Consider the following 21,683-nt stretch of genomic DNA (forward strand, 5'->3'; position numbering starts at 1 on the left):
AGGATCATGGTGGATCCGACTTTCCTCCCAGCCACTTTCCCCGTAACCATTGATTCCCCGACTGATCAAGAATCTGTACATCTCAGCCTTAAACATACACAAGGACTCTACCCCCACAGCTCTCTGCAGCAAAGAGTTCCAAAGGCTCACAACTCTCTGAGATGAAATTCCTCCTTATCTCAGCCTTAAATTAGCACTCCTTAATTCTGAGATTATTGCACAAGATATCAAAGGAGGAAACCATCAAGAGATCCACCCAATCTCTTGTGTAACCACTGAAGTGTAATCAGGAAGCTTACCAATCCACATGAAATGCTAAAATCACAAAAGTATCTTGTCAGAAGTGGTTACTGCAAGAATCGTTTTTGCCTGGTCTGAAGAGAGTCATTCTGGATTCGAAAGGTGAACATTCTTTCCCTGTCCACAGATGCTGCCAGACCTGAGTTCCTCCAGCACGCTCTGCATTTATTTCAGATACACACTACCTCACTTTTCTTTAGTTTGGAGTTGGTTTTCTTACAGAGAGAGAGAGAGAGAGAGAGATATGTCTTTGCCCAAGAAACACAAACCCAACAAAACAGCGTATTACTGACAGGTTACAGTGCAGTGCAGAGGGAGACTATCCATTCAGCTTTGTTCCTCTTCCACCTAAATATCTCGCTTCTTCCTCTGAAGGTGCTGACTCAAGCTCAGGTCTGTCACTCCTCTGCTACCTCGCACCTTGCTGTTTTGAGAAGGTGCTTAGAAACCACGCCGCAGTGAGGGGAAGGTTATGACTGAATTGGGTCGATGTAACATCTCATTCTCCAACAGGCGTACTGAACATTAGGTGAATATATGCTGGATGCTCCACCTCCCAGCGCACACTCCCTTTCCTCCTCCAGACACACCAGGTCTCCTTCCAGCAGCCTGTGGGTGACAGAAACTCATTCGGGTTTTGAATGAGTGAAGCTGGGGACAGAGCCAGCTAAGCATGTGACCCTCTCATCCTCTTATCTCATTCACCTGCTCAAAAGTAACAGCAGCATCATTCCAATGCATTAAGAATTAGATTCCTTACATTGTCGAAACAGGCCCTTCGGCCCAAAAAGTCCACACCGACCCTCCAAAGACTATCTCACCCAGACCCATTCCCCCACATTTACCCCTGACTCATGCACCTCACCTATACATCCTTGAACACTTTGGACAATTTAGCATAGCTTTGTCTATTTACCCTATCCATGCCCCTCATTATTTTGTAAACCTCTATAAAGTCACCCCTCAGCCTCCGATACTCCAGGGTAAACAGCCCCAGCCTGTTCAGCCTCTCCCTACAGCTCAAATCCTCCAACCCTGTCAACATCCTTGTAAATCTTTTCTGAACCCTTTCAAGTTTCACAACATCTTTCCGATAGGAAGGAATCCATAATCGCATGCAATATTCCAACAGTAGCCTAATCAATGTCCTGTACAGCCGCAACATGACCTCCCAACTCCTGTACTCAACACTCTGACCAATAAAGGAAAGCATACCAAATGCCTTCTTCACTATCCTATCTCCCTGTGACTCCACTTTCAAGGAGCTATAAATCTGCACTCCAAGGTCTCTTTATTCAGCAACACTCCCTAGGACCTTACCATTACGTGTATAAGTCCTGCTAAGATTTGCTTTTCCAAAATGCAACACCTCACATTTATCTAAATTTCTTGATCAAATGGTCACTTCTCAGCCCATTGGCTCATCTAATCAAGATCCTGTTGTAATCTGAGTTAAGCTTCTTCGCTGTCCACTACACCTCCAATTTTGGTGTCATCTGCAAACTTACTAACTGTACTTCTTATGCTCACATCCAAAACATTTATATAAATGATGAAAAGTAGTGAACCCAGCACTGATCCTTGTGGCACTCCACTGGTCACAGGCCTCCAGTCTGAAAAACAACCCTCCACCACCACCCTCTGTCTTCTACCTTTGAGCCAGTTCTGTATCCAAATGGCTAGTTCTCCCTGTATTCCATGAGATCTAACCTTGCTAATCAGTCTCCCATGGGGAACCTTGTCAAACGCCTTACTGAAGTCCATATAGATCACATCTACTGCTCTGCCCTCATCAATCTTCTTTGTTACTCCTTCAAAAAATGTAATCAAGTTTGTGAGACATGATTTCCCACACACAAAGCCATGTTGACTATCCCGAATCAGTCCTTGCCTTTCCAAATACATGTATATTCTCTCCCTCAGATTCCCTCCAACAACTTGCCTACCACTGACGTCAGGCTCACTAGTCTATAGTTCCCTGGCTTGTCTTTACCGCCCTTCTTAAACAGTGGCACCACGTTTGTCAACCTCCAGTCTTCTGACACATCACCTGTGACTATCGATGATACAAATATCTCAGCAAGAGGCCCAGCAATCACTTCTCTAGCTTCCCACAAAATTCTAAGGTACACCTGATCAGGTCCTGGGGATTTATCTAGTTTTATGCATTTCAAGACATCCAGCACTTCCTCCTCTGTAATGTGGACATTTTTCAAGATGTCACCATCTATTTCCCTACATTCTATATCTTCCATGTTCTTCTCTACAGTACTGAAAATGTGTTGCTGGTTAAAGCGCAGCAGGTCAGGCAGCATCCAAAGAACAGGAAATTCGACGTTTCGGGCAAAAGCCCTTCATCAGGAATGGCTTCCTGATGAAGGGCTTTTGCCCGAAACGTCGAATTTCCTGTTCCTTGGATGCTGCCTGACCTGCTGCGCTTTAACCAGCAACACATTTTCAGCTCTGATCTCCAGCATCTGCAGACCTCACTTTTTACTCTTCTCTACAGTAAACATTGATACTAAATACTTGTTTACTATGTCCCCCATCTTCTGCAGGTCCACACAAAGGCCGCCTTGCTGATCTTTGAGGGGCCCTATTCTCTCCCTAGTTACCCTTTTGTCCTTAACATATTCATAAAAACCCTTTGGATTCTCCTTAACTCTATTTGCCAAAGCTATCTCATGTTCCCTTTTTGCCCTCTTGATTTCCCTCTTAAGTATACTCCCACTGCCTTTATACTCTTCTAAGGATTCACTCGATCTATCCTGTTTGTACCTGACATATGCTTCCTTCTTTTTCTTAACTAAACCCTCAATTTCTTTAGTCATCCAGCATTCCCTATACCTACTAGCCTTCCCTTTCACCCTGACAGGAATATACTTTCTCTGGACTCTCATATATCTTATTTCTGAAGGCTTCCCATTTTCCAGCCGTCCCTTTAGCTGTGAACATCTGCCTCCTCCCCTCCCCAATCAGCTTTTGAAAGTTCTTACCTAATACCGTCAACATTAGTCTTTCTCCAATTTAGAACTTCAACTTTTAGATCTAGTCTGTTCTGTTCCATCACTATTTTAAAATGAATAGAATTATGGTTGCTGGCCCCAAAGTGTTCCCCCACTGACACCTCAGTCACCTGCCCTGCCTTATTTCCCAAGAGTAGGTCAACTTTTGCACTTTCTCTAGTAGGTACATCCACATACTGAATCAGAAAATTATCTAGTACACACTTAACAAATTCTTATCCATCTGAACTCTTAACACTATGGCAGTCCGTCTATGTTTGGAAAGTTAAAATCCCCTACCATAACTACCCTATTATTCTTACAGATAGCTGAGATCTCCTTACAAATCTGTTCCTCAATTTCCCTCTAACTATTGGGAGATCTATAATACAATCCCAATCAGGTGATCATCCCTTTCTTGTTTCTCAGTTCCACCCAGATAACTTCCCTGGATGTATTTCCAGGAATATCCTCCCTCAGCACAGCTGTAATTCTATCCCTTATCAAAAATGCCACTCGCCCTCCTCTCTTGCCTCCCTTTCTATCCTTCCTGTAGCATTTGTATCCTGGAACATTCAGCTGCCAATTCTGCCCATCCCTGAGCCATGTTTCTATAATTGCTATGATATCCCAGTCCCATGTTCCTAGCCATGCCCTGAGTTCAGCTGCCTTCCCTGTTAGGCTCCTTGCATTGAAATAAATGCAGTTTATTAGTCCTACCTTGTCCCTGCCTGCCCTGACTGTTTGACTCACTTCTTTTCTTAAATGTACTCACTTCTTTCCTCACTATCTCCCTGGGTCCCCCACCCTCCACCTTACTAGTTTAAATCCTCCTGAGCAGCTCTTGCAAATCTCCCTGCCAGTCTATTAGTCCCCTTCCAATTTAGGTGCAATCTGTCCTTCTTGTACAGGTCACTTCTACCCCAGAAGAGATTCCAATGATCCAGAAATGTGAATCCTTCTCCCCTAGACCAGCTCCCCAGCCATGCATTCACCTGCCCTATCCTCCTATTCCTGCCCTCACTAGCTCCTAGCACTGGGAGTAATACAGATATTACTACTCTCGAGGATCTCCTTTATAAATTCCTGCCTGTAACTCTCTGTAATCTCCCTTCAGAATCTCAGCCTTTTCCCTTCCTATGTCGCTGGTTCCAATGAGTACAATGACCTTCTGCTGGTCCCTCTCCCCTTTGAGACCATTCTGCACTCTCTCTGAGATGTCCTTGATCCTGGCACCAGGGGGGCAACAAACCATTCTGGTTTTGCACTCCTGGCCACAGAAACATCCGTCTAGAGTGCCCTGACAAAATTGATCTTTTGGAACCCCACGTACTCCTCATTGCACTAGAGCCAGTCTCAATACCAGAAACTTGGCTGTTGGTGCGACATTCCCCCAAGAATCCAATACCCCCCACGTTTTACAAAACAGCATACTTGTTTGAAATGGGGATAGCCACAGAAGACTCCTGCACTACCTACCTACCTCTCTTACCTTTCCTGGAGTTAACCCATATATGTTACTGTATCTGCAACTTTCCTCTCTTCCTATAAGTGCCATCCATTACACCCCCTTGCTCTTGTAAATTCCTCATTGTCCTTAACTGTCTCTCCAATCAATCCATTCGATCTAATAGCACTCGCAACCAATGGCATTTATTGCAGAAGTAATCCTCAGTAACAGGTAAACTTTCCCTAAACTCCCACATCTGACAAGAAGAGCATATCACTCTACTAAAGGACATTTTTGCTCCTTCCAATCTGCACACCCAGAAATTAGCACTGTCTTATTCCCCAACAAAACACTGCTCCAGGCTAACATAATACATATGGCTTATATTTTTAAGTTTAATCAAGAGACATATCTCAATAAAACACAAAGAACCCACCCTGCTCACTACTGCAGACTTTCTGCAAGACCATGTTTAAAATATTCACGTATCTGTTTCTGTGCTGTGACCTCTCCCAAACAGGTCCTTTAAGGTTAGTTGTGAATGACTCTTGCTTGTTAAAATTGTAAATTTAATTTGTGTTCCTGACTAATTATTGGTGATTGTATTAAATGTAATTAAATATTGAAAGGATATCTCAAACTACACTGTACCCTCACTCAAACTACTCACAAAACCACACTGTACCCTGGCTCAAACTATCTCAAACCACACTATACCTTGGCTCAAACTACACTCAAACCACACTGCACCCAACTACAGTGTTGGAATCAACCTGAGCTCCGAATCTTGTCAAAACACACTAACAGGTATGGGCACAATACTCTAAATCTGGCCTGGAAATGGAAAACTAGTGCCATCCGACAGAGTGCCACCCATGAACAGCTGTACTTCCTGCACGGATGCCTAAGAAAACAGGTACTCCTTAAATGTCTTAAGTACAAACCTCCCACTTGCCAAAAGAATAGCACAGCAAAACAGCTGCCGAATGCTTCGAGAAAGGATGAATGATGCCCATAACAGACTCTCTAAATGCAACCAGAAAATATTTTGCCAAAAATCTTTACTTACTAATGCAACAGACCATGAATGGACAGCCACAATACAACAAGCCATAGATATTAGACAGCTAACAAACACAGAAATTGAAAAAACTAGACTAGCCAAGATAATTATACAAACCGTACACAAAATAACAACACTGACAACACAGAAGCATGGATAAAAATCTTATCTGACTGACCTTCAACAGACACTGAAAAAGCCGTCATCGTAAGAGGATTAAATTACAACTTCCAGGATGCAGATAAGAAAGATTTCTTAGCAGCATTAGAAACATCACTGAAAGACAACCAACTCACAGAAGGAACCCAGCCAATTATCAGACAGGTTGTCGCACCAACATTAAGCAGGAAAAACGAAGGAAACACACTCAATACACCAGAAAGGAAAGCACTAAAAAGACAACAACATTGTTATCCTATCTGCAGACAAAGAATGCTTGACAGTCATTTTAAATCAAAGAGACTGTACTGAGAAAGCAAATGCACTACTTACAGATACCAACAAGTGGTATATCATCAATTGGCGATAGACCTGACCCCATAACTCGAGAACCAAATCACAGCCCTACTCAAAAAACTTCAGAAATCTGGAGAAATAAATAAGACCGACTTCCAAAAAATGAAACCAGATGGATCCAACACACCACACTTCTACGGATTACCCAAAATTCACAAACCAGGAGCCTCCCTCAGACCCATAGACTCACTACCTGGAACACCAACTTACAGATTAGCCAAGGATCTACACCAAAGACTAAAACACTTAGTAGAAGACTCACCCTACTCCATCCAAGAATTCCTGAAGACCATCAAAGACACCAAGGTAGAAGAGGATGAAATAATGGTCTCCTTTGATGTAACAGCCCTGTTCACATCAATCAACATCAACTTGGCCAAGGAAACACTGACTACACTATTATAAGACCCAAAGACACATATACCAAACGCCACTAACTTCATCAACAAGGACAGTATCATCCAGCTAGTGGACCTAATCCTTACCACCCACTTCACCTTCAACAACAAAACCTACAGATAAACCAATGGAACACCATGGGATCTCCGATATCAGGGTTCTTAGTAGAGGCAGTAATGCAGAGACTCGAACAAACAGCTCTGCCAACCATCCAACCCAAACTTTGGATCCACTATGTGGATGAAACCTTTGTTATCACCAAATGAAACAAATTAGAGGACACCATCAAGACCATCAATAATACCCTTACTGGCATAAAATTCACTAAAGAGGAGGAAAACAACAACAAACTGCCATTCCTAGATGTCACAGTAGAGCGAACAGCCAATGGGGAACTTCAAACCAGCGTCTACAGAAAAACAACACAAACGGGCCAAACACTGAACGACAGAAGCAATCATCCCAACACCCACAAAGGAAGCTGGATCAAAACATTATTTCAACGAGCCACCACACAGTGCAGCACAGAGGAACTACGCAGAGCAGAGGAAAATCACCTATACTATGTATTCAAAAAGAATGGGTACCCAATGAATACAGTCCACTGATTTCTGAGCAACAAACCCAAACAGGCAGACAAAACATGTCCAGAAACCCGAGCCACTCTCCCCTTCATCAAAGAAATCTCGGAAATGACTGCCAGATGATTCAGATTATTACTTTGGCTTGAAAAAGGGGAACTGAACTTACAGCTCAGTTCTAAGCGTTGCAAACCAAGGTAAGATACCTGATTCATGACAAACCACTCAGGTTTACATCTTGTGACCAATGGGCTTTAAAGCCACTGGCAGGAAAACAATGGAGAAGCAAACATTTTGTCCATTAATAGGACATCACAACTGAGCAGAAAATCAGTGGCAACTTCCCACAGGATGGCACTTGGGAGAAATATATCAACAAAATGACCTTAACCGGTGACGGTGAAATACAGAACATCTCCAAGAAAGCAGGCATTGGCCAGTTCTTCCTTCATAAGACCACAAGGGATAGGAGCAGAAGGAGGACATTCAGCCCATTGAGTCTGCACCACCAATGAGATGGTGATCCGATAATCCTCAACTCCATTTTCCTGGCTGTTCTCCAGAACCCTGGATTCCTATACTGATCAAACAGCTGTCTACCTCAGCCTTGAACATCCTTAATGACTGGGCTTCTATAGTAAACAGTTCCACACATTCATTCCCCTCTGAGAGAAGGAATTCCTCCTCATTATTGTAAATTACAGAAACAACGTTTGTTCAGATCGATAAATACTGAAAGCAGCTTCTACAAAACTCAAGAGAATTCTAGACAACTGATATTTACACATGGTAATATTTAAGAGTGCTCGACCCTGCAATTTTTTATTTAATTCTGAAGAAATTCTTGAGTGTCATTCAATGCAGCTGGTCTCCAATTGCACATAATCACTGAGATAATAAAGTTTCCATGGCTTTTGTTTTGTTTATATTTGCTTCTGTCCACAATCCAAATGGTGATGGTGCCTTGTTAAATTGGTATTTGTCAACGTGGCTGTTTCCACAAGGTTAATTCACTGCTTGAAGACTGCGGGTCTCCAAGGGCAATAGTGAAGAGACATGAGGGGTTTGGTCACTCAAACTCCAGAAAGGAACTGAGAGGAAACGATGAAGACCATTTCAGAATGGCCATCGCCATTGGCCCCTTTCGGTCTTCCTCTCCTGGCCATGACTTCCCTGCAGCAACTTGCTAACTGGAGCTTGTCCATCAACAGGCTTTGGACAAATTGACCTGAGCAAAAAGTCACCAAGACCTTGCAAGAAAAGTGTTCCCCTCATCAGCACCAATTTTCACCTTCACCCCTCACTTTCCATTCACTCCCCTGTCTTCCTGCTGCTGCTCCTTGTTAACCTATTAATAGCTGAAGTTTTAACCTGTGCTTTGTCAGCTTTGCCTCAACTGGTGACCCTGAGAAGGTTTCAGGCTCAGGGACCACTTCTGGGATCCAAACATAAACTGAAGACCAGGGGGAGTGCATCACCGAGGGGAGTGCAACACTGGGGGAGAGCAGCACTGGGGGGAGAGCAGCACTGGGGGGAGTGTAGCACCGGGGGGAGTGTAGCACCGGGGGGAGTGCAGCACCGGGGGGAGTGCAGCATTAGGGGGAGTGTAGAGTTTAACACTGGGGGGAGTGCAGCACCAGGGGAGTGTAGCACCAGGGGGATGGTAGCACCAGGGGGATGGCAGCACCAGGGGGAGTGTAGCACCGGGGGAGTGCAGCACCGGGGGAGTGTAGCACCGGGGGGAGTGTAGCACTAGGGAAGTGTAGCACCAGGGGGAGCGCAGCACCAGGGGGACTGTAGTACCGGGGGGAGTGTAGCACTAGGGAAGTGTAGCACCGGGGGGAGTGTAGCACCAGGGGAGTGCAGCACCGGGGGAGTGTAGCACTGGGGGAGTGCAGCACTGGGGGGAGTGTAGCACTGGGGGGAGTGTAGCACTGGGGGGAGTGTAGCACCAGGGGAGTGCAGCACCGGGGGGTGCGGCACCCGGGGGAGTGTAGCACCGGGGGGAGTGCGGCACCGGGGGGAGTGTAGCACCGGGGGAGTGTAGCACCGGGGGAGTGCAGCATTAGGGGGAGTGTAGAGTCTAACACTGGGGGGAGTGCAGCACCAGGGGGGTGTGTAGCACCAGGGGAGTGTAGCACCAGGGGGAGCGCAGCACCGGGGGAGTGTAGCACCGGGGGAGTGTAGCACCGGGGGAGTGTAGCACCGGGGGTGTGCAGCACTGGAGGGAGTGTAGCACCGGGGGGGGTGTACGACCGGGGGAGTGTAGCACCGGGGGAGTGTAGCACCGGGGGAGTGCAGCACCAGGGGAGTGTAGCACCAGGGGGAGTGTAGCACCGGGGGAGTGCAGCACCGGGGGAGTGTAGCACCGGGGGAGTGCAGCACCGGGGGAAAGTTTAGTGTTGGGGGGGGAGGTGTGCAGCACTGGAGGGAGTGTAGCACCGGGGGGTGAGAGCAGCACTGGGGGGGAGTGTGGGGGGGGCGGGTTTGCAGCACACGGGGTGGGGGGGGTAGTGCAGGACCGAGGGGAGTGTAGAGTGTAGCACTAGGGGGAGTGCAGCACTGGTGGATCGCCACACTCTGGAAGTGCAGCACCAGGGGGAGTGTAGCACTGGGGGGAGAGTGCAGCACTGGGGGATAGGCACACTGGGGGATAGCCACACTGGGGGATAGCTACACTGGGGAAGGGCAGCACTGAGGGAGTGCTGCACTGGGGGATAGCCACACTGGGGAAGTACAGCACTGGGGGAGTGTAGCACTGGAGGACAGCTACACTGGGGGAATGTAGCACCGGGGGCAGCGCAGCATTGGGGGGGGGGGGACATTGGGAGTCCAGCACTGGGGGGAGTGCAGCACTGGAGGGACTGCAACCTGGGGAGAGTGTAGCACAGGGGAGTGCAGCACTGGGGGAGAGTTTAGTATTGGGGGGAGTGCAGCACTGGGGGGAGAGAGCAGCACTGGGGGGAAGTGCAGCACCGGAGTTGGGGGGGAGTGCAGGAAAGCTACACTAGGCGAGTGCAGCACCGGGGGGAGTACAGTACTGGGGGATAGCTACACTTGGGGATAGCTACACTGGGGAAGGGCAGCACTGGGGGAGTGTAGCACTGTGGGAGTGCAGCACTGGGGGATAGCCACACTGGGGGAGTGTAGCACTGGGGGAGTGCAGCACAGGGGAATAGCTACACTGGGGAAGGGCAGCACTGAGGGATAGCCACACTGGGGAAGGGCAGCACTGAGGGAGTGCAGCACTGGGGGGAGTGTAGCACTGGGGGATAGCCACACTGGGGGAGTGCAGCACTGAGACATATCTACACTAGGGGAATGCAGCGCTGGGGGAGTCCAGCACTGGGGGATAGCCACACTGCCGGAGTGCAGCACTGAGACACATCTACACTAGGGGAATGCAGCGCTGGGGGAGTGCAGCACTGGGGGATAGCTATACCGGGGGATAGCTACACCGGGGGTTAGCTACACTGGGGGAGTGCAGAACTAGGGGAGTGCATCATTGAGACATATCTACACTAGGGGAATGCAGCGCTGGGGGAGTGCAGCACTGGGGGATAGCCACACTGCGGGAGTGCAGCACTGGGGGAGTGCAGCACTGGGGGATAGCTACATGAAGGGAGGGCAGCACTGGGGGACTACAGCACTGGGGGATAGCTACACTGGGGGAGTGCAGCACTGGGGGAGTACAGCACTGGGGGGGATAGCTACACTAAGGGAGTGCAGCACTCTGGGATAGCCACACTGGGGGAGTGCAGCACTGGCGGAGTGCAGCACCGGAGGGAGTGCAGCACCGGACAGAGTGCAGCACTGGGGGATAGCTACACGGGACGTTTGCAGCACTGGGGGGAGGGCAGCACTGGAGGATAGCTACATGAAGGGAGTGAAGCACTGGGGGACTACAGCACTGGGGGATAGCTACACTGGGAGAGTGCAGCACTGGGGGATAGTTACACTGGGAGAGTGCAGCACTGGGGGATAGCTACACTGGACGTGTGCAGCACTGAGGGGAGGGCAGCACTGGGGGGAGGGCAGCACCAGGAGGGAGTGCAGCACCAGGGGACAGCTAGATTGGGCGAGTGCAGCACCGGGGGGAGGGCAGCATTGGGGGATAGCTACACTGAGCGAGAGCTGGATTTCGGGGAGTGCAATATAGAGTCATGGAGATTTACAACACAGAAGCAGTCCCTACGATCCAACTCCTCCCTGCTGACCAGATATGCTTCCCTAATCTAGTCCCATTTGTTAGCATTTGGCCCATATTCCTCTGAACCCTTCCTATTCATATACCCATCCAGGTGCCTTTTAAATGCTGTAATTGTACCAGCCTCCACCACTTCCTCTGGCAGCTCATTCCATACACGCACCACCCTCTGTGTGAAGAAGTTGCCTTTTGGTCCCCTTTACATCTGTCTCCTCTCACCTTAACCCTATGCCTCTAGTTGTGGACTCCGCTACTCTGGGGAAAAGACCTTGTCTATTTGCCCTATCCATGCCCCTCATGATGTTATAAACTTCTATAAGGTCACCCTTCAGCCTCTGATGCTCCAGGGAAAATAGCCCCAGTCTATATTCAGCCTCTCCCTTTGACTCAAACCCACCAAGCCTGGCAGCATCCTTGTAAATCTTTTCTGAACTCTTTCAAGTTTCACATCGTGCCTAGAGCAGGGAACTGAGGGAAAGCAGCACCGAGGGAGTGCAGTTCTATTGCAAGTACTATCTTTTGGAATGGACATGGGACCAAAGCACTGTATGTCCTCTCAAGCATCCACAGAAGATCCCTTTCCACTCCGGGCCAGATGTTTCCTTCAACCAACAATTAGGGGCGGCACGGTGGCACAGTGGTTAGCACTGCTGCCTCACAGCGCCAGGGACCTGGGTTCAATTCCCGCCTCAGGCGACTGACTGTGTGGAGTTTGCACGTTCTCCCCGTGTCTGCGTGGGTTTCCTCCGGGTGCTCCGGTTTCCTCCCACAGTCCAAAGATGTGCGGGTCAGGTGAATTGGCCATGCTAAATTGCCCGTAGTGTTAGGTAAGGGGTAAATGTAGGGGTATGGGTGGGCTTCGCTTCGGCGGGTCGGTGTGGACTTGTTGGGCCGAAGGGCCTGTTTCCACACTGTAAGTCTAATCTAATCTAATCTAATCTAATTACCTGGTCATTCTCAGATTGCTGTGTGGGGGAAGTTGCAGTTTGCACAGCTTATCTATGTGTTCGCGAGTTTCGAGAAGATCTATACAGACGAGCAAAACTAATGTCATTTACAAAATACCTTGCAAGGACTGTAACAAACACTACATTGGACAAACAGGCAGAGAGCTGGCCACCAGGATACATGAACATCAACTAGCCACAAAACGACATGAACCCTCTCTCACCAATACCCTCACATACAGATAAGGAAGGACACCACTTCGACTGGGACAACACATCCTTCCCAGGACAAGCCAAACAGAGGCATACACGAAAAATTCCTAGAAGCATGGCATTCCAACCGGAACTCTATCAACAAACACGTCGACTTGGACCCTATTTACCACCCTGCTGAGAAAAAGGACTGGGAATGACATCATCGCAGGAAATGACATCACCAACCCAAAGAAACCCAAACATATAAATAGAAAGCAGGAAACATCAGCAGTGTTTTGTCCGGAGGCTCACTGAAGATGTTACCCAGATTGGTGACGAAACGTCTGAAAATGAACCTTCCAGCTCAGCGAGCAAACCTACATCCATTTCGCTGTGTGTTCTACAGCAAAACAGTGACCACATTTCAGCTAGTATTTCATAAATTGTGAAGCATGATCTGCACTCTGTGAACTCGATCGCTTGGCAAAATTTTAATTCTACATTTGACAGACCAATTGGTGAATGCCGGGAAATAACAATTCCTAGTGTTCAGACTTCCACATCGTTCAAGAGAGTATTCTGCATCTGAATATCTGCACATACAGAGCCCTTTCAAATGAAAATTGCACTTTCGGATTAACTGATAAGGCAGTGAGGGTTTTAAACATACAAACCTTTTTTGAAATGTTGTAATGGTTTTATTTGGACTTGTTTATGATCTTCCCCCTATTTTCGGAGTATAAGAAAGTATCAAATGAGAAAAGACCAGTCTACCATACTTACTGAAACCCTTCCAACCTCTCATTGAGGAGACTAACCGCAGGTAAAACTTGGCAGTAAAGTGCTCATATCTCCCCTACTTCTGCAGGAAAATGAGAGTAACCTAGTGCTCTTGACTACATTAACGCCCAGACTAGTGACAGGGCAACATCCCACACCAGGATACGAAGCCTTAATGCTGTTAGCTGTGTGGATGCACGGATCTTGTATCTTTCTCTTCCCTACTGTAACTGTCCCACTCTGACTGACTGGTCAGAAAATACTGCGCACTCAAGGCTGGGCTTACTCATGGCATCCAACATAATGTGCACGAAGTTCAGGTGGTCATCTTCCAAAGTGCTTTCGGGCTTGGCGGGAACGTTGATGAATCCGTATCTCTCTTTGTTGCACACGTACATCTGAACCTCTGAGGAAACAAAACAGCGACAAGTGAGGCGATCAACACTTGACCGGGCCTCTCAAACAACTCCGTCTTGCTGCCTGATCCCATAGCCTCTTATAGATTGCAGCCCACTCCTGCATCAGTCTGCGGTCTCTCATTAAACCAATTCCCATCCTTAATATTCCCCTTGGCTCAGCAGCTGACTGTTCAACTATCTGTGCCGTCGGTGGGATTAAAAATTAGATTAGATTACTTACAGTGTGGAAACAGGCCCTTCGGCCCAACAAGTCCACACCGACCCGCCGAAGCGCAACCCACCTATACCCTACATATACCCCTTACCTAACACTACGGGCAATTTAGCATGGCCAATTCACCTGACCCGCACATCTTTGGACTGTGGGAGGAAACCGGAGCACCCGGAGGAAACCCACGCAGACACGGGGAGAACATGCAAACTCCACACAGTCACTTGAGTCGGGAATTGAACCCAGGTCGCTGGCGCTGTGAGGCAGCAGTGCTAACCACTGTGCCAACATGCCACCCAAATCAACTGAATAAAATACAATAAAAATAAAATACAAATATTTTGATGTTGTTTTTGTGCGGGATGTGGGCATTGTTGATCCAATCCTAGTTCACAGAATCACAGAAGCATTAGGCCAGAGCACCATTTGCACCATCTCTCCAAATAGGTTGGCACGTGCCACCTGGAAGTGTGGTGGAGACAAGTTCAGTTGATTCACTGAAGAGGGCACTGGGCGATTATTTGGGCAAATATCACATGAAAGGGTACGGGGCATAAAGCAGGGGACTGGCACTAGGTACTGAGGCTCATTTGAAGAGCCAGTGATGGCACAACGGGCCGAATGCCTTCTGTCTGCGCTGTGAGACATCTGCCACTCTGCGGGCTGGATGGGCTGAACGGCCTGCCCCTACATTCCCAGAGAGTGGAGCCACAGGATCCCAGAACCACACGTCGCATTTATATAGCGAAGTGTTATCTGAAAAGGCTTGACACCGAGTCGGGGATGGTAGAACATGTGACCAAAGTGTTAAAAGGAGCACAAGAAGGCGATTAAAGGTTGGAATGCACTGATCTGATTCCATGGGAACCTTCAAAGGGAAATTAGCCATGTCCTGGAAGGGGACTACTTTAACACATTTTGATAAGGAAGCCCTGGAGTGAGGACTAAATTGAACAACTCTATCGAACAGGCAATGCAAGCAGAATGGGCCAACGACCTCTTTCTGCACTGTAAGATACTTTGAGAAGGAATGAGAGAGAGATAGAAAGAGAGAGAGAGATGGAAAGGTGAAGGAAGGAAGCTAAGAGTGTCAGGTCAACCATCACCCCTGAGTAAACAGCCACCAATGAGTGAAGTGAAGAGGGTATTTATGGAGATGTGACGGGTTTAAGGAGTAGGTTTTATTGGGATGTAGAATATTGGACGGGGAGCATCTGAATGGGGTATAGTGGTGGGAAAGAGCAAACTGGGCACAGGGGTAAGCAGGAGAATCAAAGGTCAGTGTAATTGTGTTTACATAGACCTTGGGCATCAGTGAGTGTGTCCATTTGTTGTCTGTCCCAGGTCACCCCAGGAGAAGGTGGTGGTGAGCAGCCTATGTGCTGTAGCTATTTTTAATTACAAAATTATAATTTATTACTGGAAAATCATTATTTACATTCACAGCTACTAAAGCAGTCTTTGCATAGCAAGAAAACCAATAATTGACATTTTTTACTGTTGCATAAACCAAAGGCATTTCTTACTCACGCAGGACGTTACTTACATACACTGAGGCAATGAGAGGGTCTGATAACGGAATGGCCCCTCATTATACTTTAATGGAAAGACTTTAGACAGTGGTCTTTCCTGTGTGCTGGACATAGACCAACACAATGTCAACAGCTACAGAGTGAATGGGGATACACTTAAGGGAAAGCAGTTCAGAAACGCAAACAGAAATTGCTGGAGAAACTTAGCAGGTCTGACAGCATCAGCAAAGACAGAAAGCAGAGTTAACGTTTCTTTACCAGCAACTCAAGGAAGCATTCTGAAGAAGGGCTACTGAACCTGATACATTAACTCTGTTTTCTCTCTCTACAGATGCTGCCAGACCTGCTGAGTTTTCATAGACTCCCTACAGTGGGGAAACAAACATCTGGCCCAACAGGTCCACACCGATCCTCTGAAGAGTATTCTACCCAGATCCGTTCCCTTACTCTATTACTGTACTCCTAACTAATACACCAAACCTTACATATCCCTGAACACTCTGGGCAATTTAGCATGGCCAATTCACCCTAACCTGCAAAGCTTTGGATTGTGGGAGGAAACCGGAGCACCCGGAGGAAACCCACACAGACACGGGGAGAATGTGCAAACTACACACTCACCCGAGGCTAGAATTGGACTTGGGTCCCTGGTGCTGTGGGGTATCATGACCCTTTTACAAGAAACTGAAAAGAAAATCCTTCAATTACCCTTGGATTTTCAAGTCTCTTGATTTTAGTGTAGAAACCTGCTTGCTTGCTGTGAAAGGTGTTTGCCAGGTCAGAGTCAGAAACAACAACAACAATTTCGCGAGTGCTGTCCATTTATAGAATTACTTGAGTTGGAGTGGAGAATGTGTATATATATCTACACTTGGGATTGAGGTGTTGCAGATAAAGTCCAACTTGATATCATTATTCACTCTAGCTAATTAAAGGCACACACCCCAGTTTGTGTGTCATTAGGTTGTAAAGGGAATTTTTCTTTCCTCCCTTTGACACAGTGAAGCAATGAGGTGGCATGGTGGCTCAGTGGTTAGCACTGTTGCCTCACAGCGCCAGGGACCCAGGTTTGATTCCACCCTCGGGAGACTGTGTGGAGTTTGCACATTCTCCCCGTGTCTGCGTGGGTTTCCTCCCACAGGCCAGGTGAATTGGCCATGCTAAATTGTCTATAGTGTTAGGTGCATTAGTCAGAGGGAAGTAGGTCTGGGTGGGTTACCCTTTGGAGGGTCAGTGTGGACTTGTTGGGCCAAAGGGCCTTTTTCCACACTGTAGGGAATCTAATCTAATCATGTTTTATAACATGTACATTTCTGTCACCCTCAGTGTTTGGGCCATTACATATTTCGTGATTACCCTGAATGTCGTTTCAAGCTTCACTTTTGGTCTTTTATATAAAACATGAATCAACTAAGCAGTGCTTTTTGTATTTTCAAACTGTGAAATGTATGTGCGTATGTCTCTCTTTACTTCTGCCCATCCCTCCCTACTAGCATTAGTATGTTCCCACATTGACCACTGCACAGTGTAATGTAACCCCCATTAAGTCAGCTTCCAGAAAGCCTAAACGTGAAGGATACATTCCAATCCTAACCTTTACACACTTGAACACAATTTGGAGGAACTAGCAGCAACATTACAACTGAGTAGGTTCTAAGAAACTGTGAGATAATGATTTATTCAGCTTCTGAGACCAGTTAATATATCCCTTCAATGTAATTTAGGAAGGGAGTGTTGGATCACTGGACATTTGCTGATAGGTGGACTGTGTAAACAGTTTTAAGTAGTAATTTTCCAGCAATTAAATTCTGCTTCTCGCTCCACAAATGCTACCAGACCCGCAGAGTTTCTCCAGCAATTTAATTCTGCTTTCTCTCTCTGCAGGTGCTACCAGACCCGCAGAGTTTCTCCAGCAATTTAATTCTGCTTTCTCTCTCTATATATGCTACCAGACCTGCTGAGTTTCTCCAGCAATTTAATTCTGCTTTCTCTTTCTATAGATGTTGCCAGACCTGCTGAGTTTCTCCAGCAATTTAATTCTGCTTTCTCTCTCTATATATGCTACCAGACCTGCTAAGTTTCTCCAGCAATTTAATTCTGCTTTCTCTTTCTATAGATGCTGCCAGACCTGCTGAGTTTCTCCAGCAATTTAATTCTGCTTTCTCTCTCTGCAGGTGCTACCAGACCCGCAGAGTTTCTCCAGCAATTTAATTCTGCTTTCTCTCTCTATAGATGCTACCAGACCTGCTGAGTTTCTCCAGCAATTTAATTCTGCTTTCTCTCTATAGATGCTAGCAGACCCGCAAGGTTTCTCCAGCAATTTAATTCTGCTTTCTCCCACTCTGCAGATGCTGCCAGACCTGCTGAGTTTTTCTCATGCAAGTTCTGTTTTTGTTCCTGATAGTTCTGAAGTTTTCTGTTTTAGTTCAGAAGTTAAAATGACTTGGGCGGGTGGGCGGGGGGTGGGGGTGGTTGTCCGTTCCGAGCACACACGACGCTGTCTACCTGCGGCACGACACGAGAAAGCAAACACAATGATGTCATCGAAGGACCAGGAGAACTCTGGGTGTGGCGGGTAAAACGCCAGGTCCCGTGAAGCCTCCTTCCGCAGGTCCACCAGCACGGTCGAGTGCACCATTGGAACCGGGAAGCAGCCCAACCGCTGCCGATGTCTCGTGGGGAAATACTCGGTCGTCCTGCGGTAATAACCCTCGAGCGAAACAGAAACAAAAAACAGAAAGTCAGCGCAAGGCTGCAGTCCCGGGGAGACCGTTAACATCAACCGCCATCATCAACCGCCATCTTGGGATTTGTCAAAATGGAGGCGGGAGGGATGAGGACGAGGATGGGGTCTTATAGGGGATATGGAGAGGGGAGGTTAGGGAGGGACGGAGGAAGGGAGAGGGCAGAGGAATGGTGGAGGAGGCATGAGTGGAGGAGGGGTTGGGGCAAGAGGGTGGGGGGAGAGATCTGAAGGGAGGAGGGTTGGAGGGGCTGACGGGGTGAGGGCTGAGGGGTGGGTGAGGGGAGGAGGGGGGTGAAGGGGTGGGAGTTGAGGGGTGGGTGAGGGGAAGGGTGGGTGAAGGGTTCGGGGCTGAGGGGTGGGTGAGGGGAGGAGGGGGTGAAGCAGTGGGGGCTGAGGGGTGGGTGAGAGGAGGAGGGGGTGAAGGGGTGGGAGCTGAGGGGTGGGTGAGAGGTGGAGGGGGTGAAGGGTTCGAGGCTGAGGGGTGGGTGAAGGGAGGAGGGGCTAAAGGGGTGGGAGCTGAGGTGTGGGTGAGGGGAGGAGGGGGTGAAGGGGTGGGGGCTGAGGGGTGGGGGAGAGGTCTGAAGGTAGGAGGGTTGGAGGGGTGGGGTGAGAGGGTGAGGGGAAGAGGGGGTGAAGGGGTGGGGGTTGAGGGTTGGGAGTGAGAGGATGGGGGGAAGAGGTGGTGAAGGCTGAGGGCTATGGGGAGGAGGGGTAGGCGAATGATGGGGAGTGAGGGGGAAGAGGCATAGGAAGGAGTGAAGGAGAAGAGGGGTAGGATGGGGTTGAGGGAGAGGAGGGATGAGAGAGTGATTGAAAGGAGGGGGGTAGAGAGGGAGAGATGGTGGAGGAGGAGGTAGGGATAGAGAGTAGGGATGAAGGGAAGGAAATAAGGGAGGAAAGGTGGAGTAGAGGAGAGGGGGAGCAAAGAGCAAGGAGAATGGGTGTTTAGGGAGGGATGGGGAGGGAATGTGACGAGGTAGCAGAAGGGTGGAAAATGTAGGGACGTGGAGGGAGGCTGGGGAAGGAAAGGTTGGAATGGAAGGGGAAATGGGGAGGGAGATGAAGGATGAGAGAGGGCTGCAAAGGGAGATGGGAGTAAAGGGTGGGGAGGATGATGGGGAGTGAAGAGAAACGACATGACAGTTTTAAGTTCCATTTTTTGTTTTTGGTACATCATGTCCTCCAAATGACAGCAGAACCTCGGTAAAGCACTCCAATGCCTCAAAGTCCTTAGAGTTCCAGATTGTTCCATGGATGGAGGGGGGATGTGGATGGCCTATTGTTAACAGAAAGTGCTAGGTTGCCTGTCCATTACCTCAGCCTGGGGACAAAGTGCTGAAGAATCACAGGGTCAATAAAAAAAATTAAAGACAATTCTGCTTCCTGAAGAACAAGAGTGGAAGCTGGAAACAACAAGGCCTAGATTTAGGAGTGGGATAGAATCAGCACGTGGCCCTGGAGCGGGGCATGCTCTCCGGGCCTGAACTACCCGGGCTTGAGTGCTCCCCAACCCCCCAGCTCCTCCGTAGCATCCCTTGAAGGGGCAGCAAAATTAGCCCCTGGCCAAGGTTCACTGGAGAAGCCGGGGAGTGACCAGGAGGGCAGGGGGAACGTGACGAATACGGCCCACCAACATACAATGCATCCTGGACCAATATTCTCACCGGTCCCCCTACACAAGGTGGTGACACAATTTAAGTTTGACTTTTTCCCATCTCTCTCTCAAGTTCTTCGCTGCTTTGTCAGGCTGACCGGACGTGCAGCAGGGAATTGAAATGACCAAAGGAGATCACATACATGTGATGGCCTCTGCCTTTACACACGCAACGTATGTTCTGGCACCTACGAAGAACTCCTTGCCAAAAGGATGGACAACGCACTTCCAGTGCAGAACATTCCCTTGCATGACCCGTATTATTCTAGGCCCTTGGCCTACTTCATGCCGAGAAAAGGAAGACACAGCATTCCAATTTCAAGCACAGTCCCTCAGGTGCTGAGTCTCAGACCCGCTGTGCCGTTTTCCAGGGGGCTTTCGTAAGACCCCCTGCTACAGTTACAGAAAATCATCGGATGAATTTCAACACCATTCCCTGCAACCCCCATCTCCCCCCACCCCGACCCTGCCAACCCCCAACCCCACCCCCCCAACCACCCCTCATCCCCTGCCATTGAAACCATAGCTCCTGTGCCACCCAGACACAACAAACCATGGCACCCAAGTTGGGATAACATTTCCCTGTCACTGGGAAGGATCTGTGAACAGAACCCCGTTTACCTGAGGAGTGATCCCACACCAGAAATTCGAGTACGCAGTCTGAGACGCCAACAGTGGAGCTATGACAGTTTTATTCTCCGCCATCAAATTTTTCAGCGTCTGGTCATTTGTGAGAATGTTATCCGTGTCTATGTACTGGAAGCAAAGTTAAAAAAAAAACAGAATTCAGGTTCCAAAGATGGAGGCAAGCAAATGAAAGCAGATAATGCTGAAAGTGTTCAGTAGCATCTGTGACGAGAGAAACACAGCTGTAGGCCTGAGGAAGGCAATGACCTAGTGATATCATCATTAGATTGTTAATTCAGAGAGCCAGCTAATGTTCTGGGGCTCTGGGTTCAAATCCTACCATGGCAGATGGTGGAATTAAGAAGCTACTGATGACTGTGAAACCATTACCCACCGCAAAATCCACACCAACTCACTAATGTCCCTCAGGGAAGGGAATCTGCCATCCTCACCTGGTCTGGCCTACGTGTGACTCCAGACCCACAGCAATGCGGTTGACTCTTGCCTGCCCTCTGAAATGGAGATAGTGAGGACGAGAGAGTCAGAGTGGAGCTGGGGAAAGTACAGCAAGTCAGGCAGCAGCAGAGGAATTGACGTTTCAGGTCGGAACCTTTCATCAGGATTCTGAAATGGCCTGGCCAGCCAATAGATTAAAGGGGAGGTAGAGATGGGCAATAAATCCCAGCCAGCCAATGACACGTGTCCCACCAGTGAATAATTTTAAAATAATATCAAAAATGGGTTTTGGGGTTCTAATTTTGGAGTGCGGAGACCACCCATTTCCTTAATGTGTTCACTTCCCAGGGAGTGGTCTCCGGAGCTGCAGGATCAACCACAGCCAGCACTGATGCCAGACCATGATTCATTGGGAGCAATGGGCACTGCCAAGGCAGGCATGTAGGGGAACAAGAGGGCTCCTCAATATTGAGCTATCCTCAGCTGCCTGCCCTGAGGTCACGGGGTCAAAATACCATGGCGACGTGCATCACTAATCATGTGAAGAGGGTGACATCTCAGGCCCCATAAGCTGACTAGCCTCAAGCTTGTTTAA

The 21,683-nt window shown here is 48.3% G+C and overlaps 1 protein-coding gene across 2 annotated transcripts in view; it reads right to left on the bottom strand.

The window, feature by feature from the left end:
- cercam (cerebral endothelial cell adhesion molecule) overlaps positions 1 to 21,683 on the bottom strand; it is a 116,587-nt gene that overhangs the window by 56,796 nt on the left and 38,108 nt on the right. For both annotated transcript variants that reach the window (XM_060841525.1, XM_060841526.1), the window contains exons 4-6: positions 20,627 to 20,761; positions 18,111 to 18,315; positions 13,730 to 13,849 (exon numbers count right to left, since the gene is read on the bottom strand). In XM_060841525.1, the coding sequence (XP_060697508.1) occupies positions 13,730 to 13,849; positions 18,111 to 18,315; positions 20,627 to 20,761 (460 nt within the window). The remainder of the gene's footprint in view (positions 1 to 13,729; positions 13,850 to 18,110; positions 18,316 to 20,626; positions 20,762 to 21,683) is intronic.

Source organism: Hemiscyllium ocellatum, chromosome 21, assembly GCF_020745735.1.
Source record: "Hemiscyllium ocellatum isolate sHemOce1 chromosome 21, sHemOce1.pat.X.cur, whole genome shotgun sequence".
Lineage (NCBI taxonomy): Eukaryota > Metazoa > Chordata > Chondrichthyes > Orectolobiformes > Hemiscylliidae > Hemiscyllium > Hemiscyllium ocellatum.